Source organism: Tachypleus tridentatus, chromosome 10 (genome assembly GCF_004210375.1).
Source record: "Tachypleus tridentatus isolate NWPU-2018 chromosome 10, ASM421037v1, whole genome shotgun sequence".
In the NCBI taxonomy this organism is placed as follows: domain Eukaryota; kingdom Metazoa; phylum Arthropoda; class Merostomata; order Xiphosura; family Limulidae; genus Tachypleus; species Tachypleus tridentatus.
Genome location: NC_134834.1, coordinates 156,345,218 through 156,360,029, shown reverse-complemented (window position 1 = coordinate 156,360,029; position 14,812 = coordinate 156,345,218). Strand labels below are relative to the sequence as shown.

Sequence of the window (14,812 nt, the reverse complement as noted above, 5' to 3'; positions counted from 1 at the left end):
ATAATGATATCACGACGGACTGCACATTGGACATTGGTCGTCTAAAAAATTTTACGTATTTAAATTTACATTGCACAAACATGAGTTCATGAAGTGTATGAAATTTTTATGTTTTCAATCAAATGTGGTAATGTAATTATATATTAGTTTTGAAAACAAAATACTTTTATGGTATTATTAATTAAACAAATTTGTGCATATTTACATAAAACATCTGGTCAATGCACTTGCTTTATTGCTATTGAAACTTTAAGTGTTTTTTTTCACAAAAACGTTTTGTATGATGCATTTTATTGACTTGTACAAAATTTATATTCTGCAATTTTTAAGGTTTTGACTACTTTCCAATAAACTGTTTGAATCTTAACTACACAGGAAGGTTTGTTTTTGAATTTCGCACAAAGCTATTCGAGGGTTATCTGCGCTAGCCGTCCCTATTTTAGCAGTGTAAGACTAGAGGGAAAGTAGTTAGTCACCACCACCCACCGCCATCTCTTGGGCTACTCTTTTACCAACGAACAGTTAGATTGACCGTCACATTATAACGCCCCTACGGTTGAGGGGGCAAGCATGTTTGGTGTGACGGGGATTTGAACCCGCGACCCTCGGATTACGAGTCGAGGTGCCTTAACCACCTGGCCGTGTCGGACCACACAGGAAAGAAAAACAATATATTTTATCAATGTGTAGCACATCTCTATTTAAACATGTTTTATCAATGTGTAGCAATCTCTATTTAAACATATTTTATCAATGTGTAGCACATCTCTATTTAAACATGTTTTATCAATGTGTAGCAATCTCCATTTAAACATATTTTATCAATGTGTAGCACATCTCTATTTAAACATATTTTATCAATGTGTAGCACATCTCTATTTAAACATATTTTATCAGTCTGTATGACATCACTATTTAACACTAAACTTTACCTATAAACTGTGACAAATAACACTGGAAATTAAGAAAAGAAAATACAGTGGTAAGGGTTACTGACCTCTTAAAATAGAGGTACGCCTGTTTGTGATTAATATTCTCATTGGATCACTTAAAATCACCGAAATGCAATGCTGTAATCAATCAAGATTTTCGAGCAAAAATGCGAAGAAAGAGAATAAAGTCAAATAAGAAAAACAAACAAAGAAACTTATTTTGAAAGACATGCTTCTCTAAACAATGTATTGACTCCTATTTATATAAAGGAAACAGCATATTCTTAAATATCTTATTTTTATTTTAATTCAATGTACGCCCGGTATTTAAAGTCGCAGGATTGAAACTTGTTGCCGAACATGCTTGGCCCGGCATGTCCAGGTTGTTGATGCACTCGACTCGTTGCGGGTTCGAATCCCCGTCACATCAAACATGCTCGCCCTTTCAGCCGTGGGGGCGTTATAATGTAATGGTAAATCCTACTACTTGTTGGTAAAAGAGTGACCCAAGAGTTGGCAGTGGGTGGTGATGACTAGCTGCCCTCCCTCTAGTATTACACTGCAAAATTAGGAACGGCTAGCGCAGATATCTCTCGTGTAGCTTTGCGAGAGATTCAAAACAAACTAAATCGAATATGCTCATACTTTAACCATTGGGCGTTATAAAGCGATGATCAATCACGTTAGCCGATTATAGTAACTCAAGCGTTGGTGTTGATAGTGTTGATAAGTGCTTCAAAATTAGAGACGCCATCACAGATTGTTCTTGAATGGCTTTGTACGAAACTCAACAAACAAAAATTTATTGTGTTTGTGTGTTTTAAATTTATGACATTAACCGATGCACAATTACAAATGCTGCCTGTTGGAAACTGCTTCGCTATCTTATTAACCTTTTCATTTCAAAATAATATGGAGAATCGTTGTAGAATCGTCAATTTTAAAAGGGATATATATTACATGGGGTGGATGAATACATATCCTTAACGGCTGCACTACGTTTTGTGGTGGAAGAATTATGTCAAAGTTTATGACTACCCCAAGGCTTATGGCGCGCTTTATTGCGCACGGTAAGCGAAACTTCCCAGTGAAAATATATTTTATGTTGTTTAGTATTAAAGAAAGCAAACATATATATATATGTGTGTGTGTGTGTGTGTGTGTGTGGATATGCAGGCATCTTCGGAGCAATGCAAGGTTTTCTTAACGGGCTGAATATCAAAGGAAGGTAACTTGCTCACAGGATTTACTTAAATTCTCTAATAATAAAACCACGGGATGTATCGTCCAGTCGTTACTAACTATGAAAAAAAAAGCTTGAGTACATTCTTGTAACTACAGACTCTCAAAATGAAACTTCAGAAGTATAACTAAAGTTAGAAGATTCTTGTTCAGCCCGATAAGGCCTGAAGGTTAGCGCGAATATTATAAATTAATCTTGTTTTATCTAGTGCTGTAGCATTAAAATAATAACGACTCGAGTGTATAAACAATAATTTACTCACCCTAGATAGGTCGAGGATTAGAAATTATTCAACTGTAAGACAAAATTTTAAGTAGAAGATATTGCATATGAAATATCAATATATTAACTTGCTCTTAGAAATTCACATTTAGAAGTTTTATATACAAACGTACAAACAAAGCTTAACATTTTAAGCGCTAAACATTGTAATCATAGGTCTGAGTTAAAAGAAAGACATAATCTTAATTTCGTGTAAACGTTTCACTCAAAACAGCACAATACTATTAATCTATTTTTATTATACCATAAAACTACAGTTATAATTCTTTGCAGTAGGATTCATGGATTATATACGAATTTCTGAATATTTAGGGCACTATTTGTAACGTATATTTAGAACTCCTAAAGTACATTACGCAAGAATAATCTTAATACATGGCTTTCTGCACCTGGTTTACCAGCAGTTGAAAAAGTAAGTTTCGATCAATAGTGGAAAAGTGTTGGCACAACCAATTTATAGTAAAGCTGCAAATGTTCACGTGTTTGAAACAAACTGCACACACGTGTTACAAATTATGATCAAACAGAATGTTGAGATTATCTGTTTGAAAGTTATTGCAATCTCATATATTTTTATATATCTACTACAACACAAACTTGATTATCAGGACATTTACACAGTGAAAAATAACATGTGAGTATCTACCTTTCTTTTCTGTAATACATTTCAGTATTTGAGAAAAAAACTTGGAGAGGAAAGACTATTTCTAAAAACGTTGTGAAATCTAAATAATTAAACGAGTAATAAGTGTGCATGTAATGTGAGTTGCTTTATAAACTTTAAAAAACTGTGCAAAAATGAAATTAAAAGTAGGAAGTATTGATGACGTCACAATACGCTATGGGAGGTGTGAGTGCACACAGTACTATGCATTGCAAAGATAAAGGTATTTAGGGAATGTAATCCCTGAGAGCCATCTCTCATTCAGTAGGACTTATGTGTTAAGGTCCTGATGTATCTTACTAGATAAGTCAATCGGTCTTTTATTCTTTATCACATCGTTGGACTCAAAGTGTCTTTTTCACGAGAGGTATTTAGTGTGTATAACGAGTTGTGAAATATGTTTAACCTCGCAGTCACTGAGACGCCCCACACGACCATCAGATTCGCTCAGACGTCTACATACCTAACCTTTTACGCAAGTAGTCAAGACGAGTCACTTAAATGTTTTAAAGTACATTGAATACACAGCATGGCCTTTCCATTTTATAAATTTTGTGCAATCAAATACAAAATACTACAATAAGGAACATCTTTCATATGCGTGTGTGTGTTTTTATAGCAAAACCACATCGGGCTATCTGCTGAGCCCACCGAGGGGAATCGAACCCCTGATTTTAGTGTTGTAAATCCATAGACTTACTTACCGCTGTACTAGCGGGGGACCTTTCATATGCGAACCATGAACTTTCCTCTAGTAAGAATCAGGAGAGAAAGATCCCAGTATTATCTCATGAGTTTCCGCCAACTTGAAAGACTTAAACTAGTCTTAAATCCATAAACTAAAGTAACAATGTAAAAATAATCTTAATGCGTATGATATATATGTGTATATATTCAATCCAATACTATTAACAAAACTAATTTCAAAGAGAGAACAGACTATATACACATATCTTTACTTACACGATACATTACACCTGGTTGTTTACTTTATATTTTCTCACGGACCTCCTATTCCTGAAAAAACGTAAAATCAGTATACGCAATAATTTATATAATCCACCCTAACTTCGGTGACTTATTAATAACCTTCGACAGTGCAGCTTCAGATTAGTTTAACATTTGAGAAAAATGATTACAATACCCGTTACTGTTCAGCAATAAAGCTGGTAGCTGGATGGTAAAAAGTATAGAGAAACCAATTGATTACTATATATTTAAATAACAAGCTAGAAGAATGACAGAATTCGTTCAATAAGATCCTTAGTGGCATATCTGCGGAATTATAACACTAGAAACTGGATTTCGATACCAATGGTCGGTAGAGCACGGATAGCCCATTCTGTCACTTCGTACTTAATTACAAACAAACAAACAAACAAAGTCGTGCAATAAATTGAAAATATGAGTCTTATGTTTAAAATAATGTAAGAAAAGAGGACCGAAAATAAATATGAGTAGTAGAAAAAATATCTATACTAAGAATCAAACCAATACTGCATAGTGCATTAATAATCTCTCTATAGAGATGGCTCGGATGTCTGTGTTGGAACAGTACAAAGGCCATCTGGATTTTTTTTCTCTACAGGTCATCAGAAGATAGATATGAAGAGCTACCTGAGGTATTTGTTCTATCTTTGGTGTGTATATATGCCACTTTTCAGCTAGAGCAAAACAGTATTAACGATATTTGACTATCAGTGTTATTATCATTTTATGAAAAACTGATATAGCTTTAGAATATGCTGTATAAACATCCTCACTGGTATAAAAATTAGAACCAGAACTTTCAATTGTAAAAAGAAAGGTATGATTTAAGTTTTTGATAGACACGGTGGGGAAGCAAGTAATGTAAAGATTTTATTATCCATGCAGAGTCGAGGCAGCTTAGTCTCCTATGTAATCATTAACCGATCAAGTGATATGTCCACTTCCATCTTGGGCTCGGCATGGCCGGGTGGGTTAAGGTGTTCGACTCGTAATCCGAGGGTCGCGGGTTCGAATCCCGGTCGCACAAAACATGCTCGCCCTTTCAGCTGTGGAGACGTTATAATGTTAACTATGACTCTCTTAAGGTAGTCAAATGCCTCGTCATCTAATTAGTGACGCGCATGAATGGATTAACGAGATTTCCACTGTCCCTATCTACTATCTAGCGAAACCACAGCCAAGGGAACGGGCTTGGAGAAATCAGCGGGGAAAGGTGACATACATACAAGAATGGTATGTGTTACCATTATTCGTTGGTAAAAGAATAGTCCAAGAGTTGTCGGTGAGTGATGATTACTAGCTGCCTTCCCTTTAGTCTTACACTGCTAAATTAAGGACGGCTAGCGCATATAGGTCGTCGTGTAGCTTTGCGCGAAATTCGAAACAAAAACCAACTTAACTTTTCTGTGTGTAAATTCCTATGGATATCAAAGGATCTAATCCAAAACGCCCTAGAATAACGATATGGCAGAATATTTTGGTCAACGCATTTATATGATGTTCCAGCAAAATAATACTTCTTGCCAAGTTTTATTGTAACAACATTAAAATCTTGAAATGGTTTACCCAGAACCCAGATATTTCTGTCAATTACCGTAATTTTTTGAAATAACAATGAATGTAATCTGAACCAACTGAACCAACGCTAGTCAGATTCTACCAAATTCAGACAATTTCTGAATAAACGAAATCAAGTCTTCACGGTGTAAGGTTGGATATGTTGGTAGATGAGAACAAGGCTGTATGTTGCAAGATCGGATAGTATGTTAATAGATGGTAGTATGTTAACAGATGGTAGTATGTTAATAGATGGTATTATGTTAACAGATGGTATTATGTTAACAGATGGTAGTATGTTAACAGATGGTAGTATGTTAACAGATGGTAGTATGTTAATAGATGGTAATAGGTTAACAGATGGTAGTATGTTAATAGATGGTGCGTGCGCGTGTCTTTTTTCTTATACTAAAGCCATATCTGGCTATATGCTGTGTACAACGAGAGGAATCTAACCCCTGACTTTAGTGTTGTAAATCTGTAGATTTACCGCTGTCCTACTGGGAAAGATAGATGATAGCAAATCTGTTTATATCAAGTAAGCGTATCATCATAAAAGATAAAAGGTAATTACCTCACAATATAGTGTGGTTAATAGGCTGTTACTGGAAGCAGAAATACATTTAGTTCGTTAGGCTTTTTAGGTTGATAATATTTTACGACTGACTGTTGAACATTTTCGTACAACTAACACGTTGTGGGATCAATATAGATCTTAGTGTAAAATTTCTAGCAACATATTGTTAGTTCAGTACAGAACTGAATATTTGTGAGGCTGCGTAACACGTTGTCGTACTTCAGTACAAACGCGAACATAATAGTCTTATAATACATTGTTAGATAGATTGGTTCAGAGCTCAATAGAAGTATTTGAAACATATTGATAGTTCAGCATAGACCCGAACAGAACGAATACATGATCCATGTTTGATTAAGATTACCTTAACAGAATAACAGTGACATATGTGCATTTTGGAGACACGTGCAAACAAAATTCAATATCATATATACAAAGGGTTAATCGCACTCTACGTGAAAGACTAGCACGTTACTGCAGAGGACATGTATCGCAACAGATGCGAGCTATGAGGTGACATGATTAGCCTTCATATAGTCAGTGTAGAATTTCGAGGAGGTGTAACCCATGCATGGGAACCTCGAGGATCAAGGGACCTCAAGCCCTAAAGAAGGGGCTTCATTTCAGTGCCAAAACAAGAATATACGCTAAGCTCCGTACTTTCTACTCGTAATGTTAACGTTAATTCACAGTCTATGACACACTCTTTCAACAAATGGTAGATAGGTTATTATATGAGTAAATTTTATGTATGAAATAGAATGTCAAAGCTTCTACAAAAGTCTCGATAATTGTAGTAATTGACAATTATTCTTATATTTAAAAGAAAATTCAATCATTTGTTCTTTCTACCCCAAAACTAAGTCAACTGTTATTACGTTTGATAATTTGAGCCTACAAAAATACAGTTTAAATCTTTCCGACGTTAGGGCTTGAAGTTGAGGCGAGAGGAACAGCCAGATATGAGGTCTGTTCAAAAAATACGCGGACTGTTTGAATTGCGCGGCTCCAGTTGGTTCCAGGGAAATCCGCTTGGTGTTGCTAGGTTCGCACAATCAGCTGATTACGACGCCATTTCCCGATTGCAGATATCTTCATTTGTGTATTAGCTACGCGGTTTTAAGTGAAGTGCGATTTTTTCGTTTGGCGGATTTCAGAATGAATGACCTGAAGGAGCAACGACTTACTGTGAAATTTTGTGTTAAACTTGGAAAATCTGCGACTGATACTTTTGCTATGCTTAACACGGCTTACGGTGATGTTGCTATGAAGCGTACGGCATGTTTCAAGTGGCATGAACGTTTTAAGGATGGTCGACAGTCCATTGAAGATGATGAGCGTCCTGGACGTCCTTCCACGTCAACTGACGACCCTCACGTCGACAAAATCAACACCCTGGTGCGGGCAAATCGACGTCTGACTGTCAGGGAGCTTGCTGAAGAGTGTGGGATATCAGTTGGATCTTGTTACGAGATTTTGACCGAAAAATTGAAGATGCACCGCGTTGCTGCGACATTCGGCCCTCAGAACTCGTGAGTTATTGGCCAAACACTCGATCACTGTTCTTCCCCACCCCCCTACTCACCTGACCTTGCTCCTTGCGATTTTTTCTTGTTCTTCAAACTCAAAACACCCATGAAAGGAAGAAGATTTGAGACGATTCCCGAGATTAAGGCAAATGCGACGAAGGAGCTGGAGGACATTACAAAAGAAGCGTACCAGGACTGTTTCAACAAGTGGAAACACCGTTGGGATAAGTGTGTGCGTTGGGGAGGAGAGTACTTTGAAGGGGTCCCAGACCTGTAACTTCTAAATAAGGTACATTTTGTTTTATGACGTCAGTCCGCGTATTTTTTGAACAGCCCTCGTACGTGCAGAAAGGGGAAATTACGGAGAAACTTCTACAAGGCCCTCACCAGAAAATATGCTTCTAAAATATGCCCCTATTATGGCTGGGGCTCAAGGCTCGTCCAAAGGCCTTGAAAGCTTTTGGGTTCTGGATTAAGCTTTATACACTCATTTGTTTTTTTTCTTAGAGTAATTTTCTTAATTCTGATGCGTCTCCCCGCCACATTGCCAGTGTTAACATTATGAACTCGATTAGACCTAAGAACGCCTTTTGCCTATATCAGTGCAGCGTCAAGCAATTTCGAAAGAGCATGTGACTGGCTTAACTTTAGAAAGGTTATTGGATACAGATCGGAAAAGTAGAATTGAGGGTTTGAGAATTAAAATCAGCGAATGTCACTTGAAAAAGCTCTTGCGTTTATGGTATGATTAAACATGCTTATAAGTCAACGTTCAAGCACAGAAGAAGGTTTATGAAAAGTCTTTCAAGACATGTGGTCTATGATTGACCATGCTGTCCTTACAAGGTCTGTTTATTATTGAAACAAAAGCGTTGGGTCACAGTTATAACAATCAAACTGAAGACGGTCCTTCTTTGATCGTCTTCAGTTTGATTGTTTTATATATATATATTTAGTACGATTAAACTTAATAATTTATTCAATATTTATGATGTATGTTCAACTGAAGCGGTTTAAATAATATAAACAACCTGAAGAAAATATTACTTTTTACAATCTCACAATAACAACTTCAAATACACCTTATAAAAGTATAAAGAACTTTGGAAGGTTAACAGGGACACTTGTTTTCACCTAAATTTCCAATAAGAACTTAACATTTTATGCAGGAGGACCAAAACAAAAGTTTACTAGGTAAGTTGATTTGAAACTAATTACAAATTATCTTTTTCACAATCATGACAGAGTAGGGTTGATTTTGTTCATCTATTCAGGAAAATAACAACATGCAAATCAGAATTTCACTCTAGCTTTTTACGAAATAAGTGGGTAAGGTTAAATCAATCTTTATGAATAGACACCAACAAAAATGTAAATTAGGTTCGTTTCTTTCACTCTGGGATTTGACGTTTTAAGAAAGTTGATATTTAATGTTTTTCTGTAAGTAGATGATTTTGCAGCGTACAGTTTTATAATACTTTCACTGATGTTTGTAAAACTATCAATAACTTTTTATGTATTAGAAGTTTAAAAAAGAGTATTTATAATGGATTTGTTTTGAAAACAATTACCCAAAACCATTTCTTACCAAAACACTTGTCTCACGCTGGTACAACAGCAAGTGTACTGATTTAAAACACCAAAATCAGGGGGTTCGTTTCCCCTCGGTAGATTCAGCAGATAGCCAGATGTGGCTTTGCTGTAAGAGAACACACACACACCCTAAGACACTTTATGCTATTGTATTTGGGTAGGTACATTAAGAGATGGTGGTAATCCCTCAGACAGGCAGCGAGATATATAGCATAAATACTATATAAAAAGTTAAATGTGTAATTTTGTTCCACAGGGTGGCCCGTAAGTCCCTACCCACCCATATGTTATCATGTTATATTCAATTACTCATGTATTATAAATATTTTCTTTTTTTCAGAGAAATATGGCCGATTTAAGCCCATTTATACTTGAAAATGTCTCACAGAACATGGCGTCGCATAATATTATGCAGCAAGAATGAGGGACAGCACACGGATACACTGGATACATAAGATATATGGATGGGTAGGGACTTGCGGGCCACTCTGTATATGGTATCCTAGTAATAATTAATTAATTATTGTAAAATATATTCAGAAAGCCATTAATAATAAAAATTAAACAACGGAAAGAAGTAGATAAAAATGTTTATACTTTTTTATTTAATGAATTTATTTTGGAACATTTGGCCTTAAGCTCACTTCAGCCAAAGAACAAGATACAACTCTTTATGGTAGAGAATCGGTTGGAATTTAAACATAGCACGAGACACGCAAGCACGAAGCAAGAGAAGTCGATAATACGTAACGAAATATAAATAAAACATTGTTAGCGAAATGTAAAACAAAAATGGTATGACATAAATAAAATACACAAATATAGATAGATGTAAATCCTTATATATATTTACAATTATTAGTATATTAAAAGCTATAAATGTTATTTATAAATTCACTACCTCAGTCAGATTTTCCTTTAATAAATTTTAGTTTGGCTTTTTGTTTTCGTAAAAGGTTTTTTTTTTTACCTATAACTCACTATTTTTCTTTTATAATACTTTATTCTAGTGTAAACTGTTCGTGGAACAAAAGAGTTGTCTGTTGTTACAAGAAACTTTGAAACAACAATGACATACAAATGCTGTTTTTTATATAATAAAAGCACACGGCACTAGTGTGATTTAGCCCACTTAACTTTTACAGAAACCTATGGAGCACGATTAGTTAACTCGTTATGACAAACATTCTTCAAGAAAAAAAACACTTTAGTTTTGCAGCTAGAAAATTATAATTTATGTTTCGATTACAAAATTCAAACATGTATTTTTAATTGTGCATGCACCAATGAAGAGGATAATTTTCAACCACCAATTATTACTGTTTTGACGTCCTTTTTAACCTCTTTTTATCATCAAGCAAAATATACTACAGTTAGAAGCAGGCAAAGCACTCATTCTGTAGGTTGAATTCTATTTTTAGATACAGGCAGAAAGATGTTACTTTTGCTGGAAAATCAATTACCCGTCAGAAGCAGCACTATTTCCTATTTCACGAACTTACCTGTGTCTGTTTATCAAATACATAACAGTTCGATCTCATTGGTACTGACCTGGCAATTCTGAAGAAATCGAAGAGCAGGCCACACTGAGCACACCTGGGATAATTGAAGAAAAACAACAGTAGGTAATCAGAAAACAATAGACGCTAAATTATCCTATTAGACTCAGATTAAACTATATCCCAAATATGTAGATAAATAAAACAAAACTAATAAGTGAGATTTTCTATTAGACATAAAATAAACGAGTATCTTAACAAGATTTAGTATATCTATAACAGTTTCTATACACCCTTTGTCTTATGTTTTGTCTACTTATTTGTCAGTTGATCTCTATTTTTTGTGTCATTGTTTCGTAAGTTATTCGCCCATATTATTACTTGTTTTAATCATTCTGTTCGCCATTATGTCCATTCTCACCTATCCACCTTGCACCAATGAGTTAAAGTTTTCTTTTATATTACATGTTGTGGTTTTCGCGATGATTTATTACACCTATAATACATATACATCTGTAAATGTATACTATACGTGTATATAAAACATACGTTATATATAAACTTGAATAAACTTTGTAGATCGATCAAAAACCTGCCAATGAAGACACAAAAATACAAAGAACGTAAAAGTTTAAACAACACGGACACTACGTTTCTCTTTTCGGATTGCTAGAAGCTAAACAAAAGAAACAAGAACCTACATTATATTACATGGCTGTAATAAAGACAAACACGAACGTCGTAAATTAAACAATAACGTGTTTGTGATAAGTTGAAAAATGTCTTTGATATAAACCATTTATATTTAGTAAAAGTGTAATGGGAAAAAACCTGCAAAATCAGTGTTTATGGTTTTAAAAGGAGAGTAAGCGTTTTGCTATCGCACTAGTATGTAACATTAATATTTTAATAATCGAATAAGGTCGTCGACAAATGTAACGTGTAATGATAATAAGTTGCATTAGAAAAGTCACTTCAGCCTAAAATGCTTTCTTTTGAAGAAACAGACTGTATTTGCAGACTTAACATGAGGCTGTGTTTACATCTATTGTAAAAACCTTACCTAAAGTTTCAACGTATAATGATTTTCAACATGAATTACATAGCATTTCATATACTTTGTTTCAACAAAATAAATTATTTTATATCGCATTCAAATTCTTACAAGAATAAGAGAAAACAATAACGAAAACAAACAAAACCAGATACTCGTTATATTTATGAGACAAAGAAATATTAGTAATTATTCCTAAAAGAAATATGAAACTGATAGTTAGTGATGCACACACTTTCTCCATCAATAGTCTGTAAGTACAATACTTTAAATTTATTGTAAGAATGAAACTGAAACCTACTTCTCGACAATTGCAGCAACTACTGTAACACATAGTGACATCAGCCAGTTTTGAGCAATTTTAGGTTCGGTCTTTTTCCGTCAGTATTTAAACATCTGAAAATAAACACAGATTAGAGATTCATAGCAAAATATAGTATTCAAAACTACACTGATATTTAATATAAAGCAATTCGCGATTAATTCGTGTAACATCTCTTTGTTTCACGCTTGAAAAACTTTGATGATTTGGAAAGAAAGATATGCCTAAGAATTTACTATCTTACCAGTTTCTTGATACTTTGTGTAATACACTTGTATGCACGTATGTATCATAGCCATAATTTTCATATTTATTTCAACATTATTCCTTTACAAAATAATACAACACATGAGCCTTTTTACGTAAGCATTCAGAAATTATGTTCAGAAACATGCAAACGTACATAATTAAACGTTTTAATCATATTTAAGATGTATAAAAGATTTGAAATTGACCATATCAGAGAATTTCTCAGAAAAACACACTATTATTACATTCGTTTGTGTCAGAAGAGAGGTCGATTATGTCGTACTGAAACGACTTTGGAGCTTCGCCACATCATTACAACTAACGTCGCCAAGTCTCTTGATGTTCTTAGCCGATGACCGCGCAGTTGACATAGCCTTGCAGTGTAGTTTCCACTTTTAACATTTCCTTTGTAAAGTTGTCATTTCCAATGCACACCATAAATCCCTGTATGTTTTCCATAAGACATCAGATGTACCGATTAAACAGTGTAATCTCAATGAAATACCAAAGCGCCGTTTCCGATGATTTGACTGTGTCTTCGTATGGAGTAGTACGAATACTCATTTCGTTTGCCAGCTGCTTGAGGTATGCGAAAATTGAACGGATTTGTGGTGGAAGCAACTTGTGTATGCATGTGACTTGTGTCGCCTTTTTAGACAGAGATCCTTCTCAACCATGTTGAGTACTGTTGTTCAATATGGGCGATCGTTGCCACTGGTATTTATACTCGTGTCAACTGTTATTCTTTTATGTTCTCTGAAAACTTTGCTTCTATTTTCAGAAACAATCCAGCTAAAGCTAAAACAAACAAAAATAACAAAAGACAAATAGTAACCTAAAAAGGACTTGAATTCTCATTATTTTTTCTTCCATAAAAACTTTATGTTTTTTTCTTATTACTTCTACTTATATTCCTGTGTCAGGACTGTGGAAGTGAATGATAAGTAGAGTATTGTGCGAGGTTATTATATATACATTATTAATGAACGAAAATCTATTAATATCAAAGTCGCGTATGTTAATACTTTTTTACACCTCTACATGTCCTACCATTCGTCCTTTATATATATATATATATAAATAGCAACTTTTAAACTTTTTTTAAACAGTTATTCAAGATAATCTCAACGGCGGCTTATGCACACGTGAGCTAAATGGACCAATATTCAGATATAGTCCTAAGCTAATCTTAAACTACTGTTAACTAGTCAGCAGCTCTAACCACCACAACAATCACTTTCTCCATTATCTTAAAAACAGTATAAGAGGATTGAATCTCTTTTATAACGTGCTCACGAGTGCAGAACGTGTTCATTGGCATCACGCTAACCTCTTGACCACGCCCAACTCATGGATGGATCAAAACGATACACGAATCAAGATTTAACAACTTTCCTCCAACCAACAATTGACGAAGAAGGCAACAGTCCGTTTAATTTGTGGCCTGGCATGGCCAAGCGCGTAAGGCGTGCGACTCGTAATCCGAGGGTCGCGGGTTCGCGCCCGCGTCGCGCTAAACATGTTCGCCCTCCCAGCCGTGGGGGTGTATAATGTGACGGTCAATCCCACTATTCGTTGGTAAAAGAGTAGCCCAAGAGTTGGCGGTGGGTGGTGATGACTAGCTGCCTTCCCTCTAGTCTTACACTGCTAAATTAGGGACGGCTAGCACAGATAGCCCTCGAGTAGCTTTGTGCGAAATTCCAAAACAAACAAACCGTTTAATATTTTGAAGGTGAAGCGTGCCCTCTTACGAACAAGTCTAGTAGACAAGAAGCCTTTATCAACCAAGTTGTTCAGATGTGAAGTTAGAATACGACAACATTAACAAACTAGCAACGAGTTGTAATGTGTAGTGAAAGTATCAAGATCGTTAGTTTTCAGTAATATGTAAAGAAAACACACACTCTATGAGCAGCTGCTCTTTCCTTGTTCAACTGTTTGTTGCCTAGGTAACGATCTTATATCCACAAGAAAACTCTTGTCTTCAGAATCCACTCGTGCAAGACGCATTCAAGGTCATTTCTGAAACTATAAACATCTGTGATGCGTAGTGAACAGATTTTGAAATACAGTAATTATAAAATTCGTCACTAATTTCAAATCAACTAAGATGATCAAATCATATTCTAACAAGTTTAAAATCAACTAAGATGATCAAATCATATTCTAATAAGTTTATGTGGTCAAATCATTCTGTTTATTTGATAACATAGACTTTAAAATCAACCAGATGATCAAATCATAATCTAACAATTTACGCCCGTGTGTGTATGTGTAGGAAATATAAACCAAGAAGCTTTCATATGATTTGATCAAATTTA

At 35.0% G+C, this 14,812-nt stretch overlaps 1 protein-coding gene across 6 annotated transcripts in view; it reads right to left on the bottom strand.

The window, feature by feature from the left end:
- LOC143230707 (glucose transporter type 1-like) overlaps positions 1–14,812 on the bottom strand; it is a 320,532-nt gene that overhangs the window by 63,810 nt on the left and 241,910 nt on the right. For all 6 annotated transcript variants that reach the window (XM_076464724.1, XM_076464720.1, XM_076464719.1 and 3 more), the window contains 2 exons: positions 12,222–12,316; positions 10,919–10,963 (listed from right to left, as the gene is read on the bottom strand). In XM_076464724.1, the coding sequence (XP_076320839.1) occupies positions 10,919–10,963; positions 12,222–12,254 (78 nt within the window). In that variant the 5' untranslated portion in view covers positions 12,255–12,316. The remainder of the gene's footprint in view (positions 1–10,918; positions 10,964–12,221; positions 12,317–14,812) is intronic.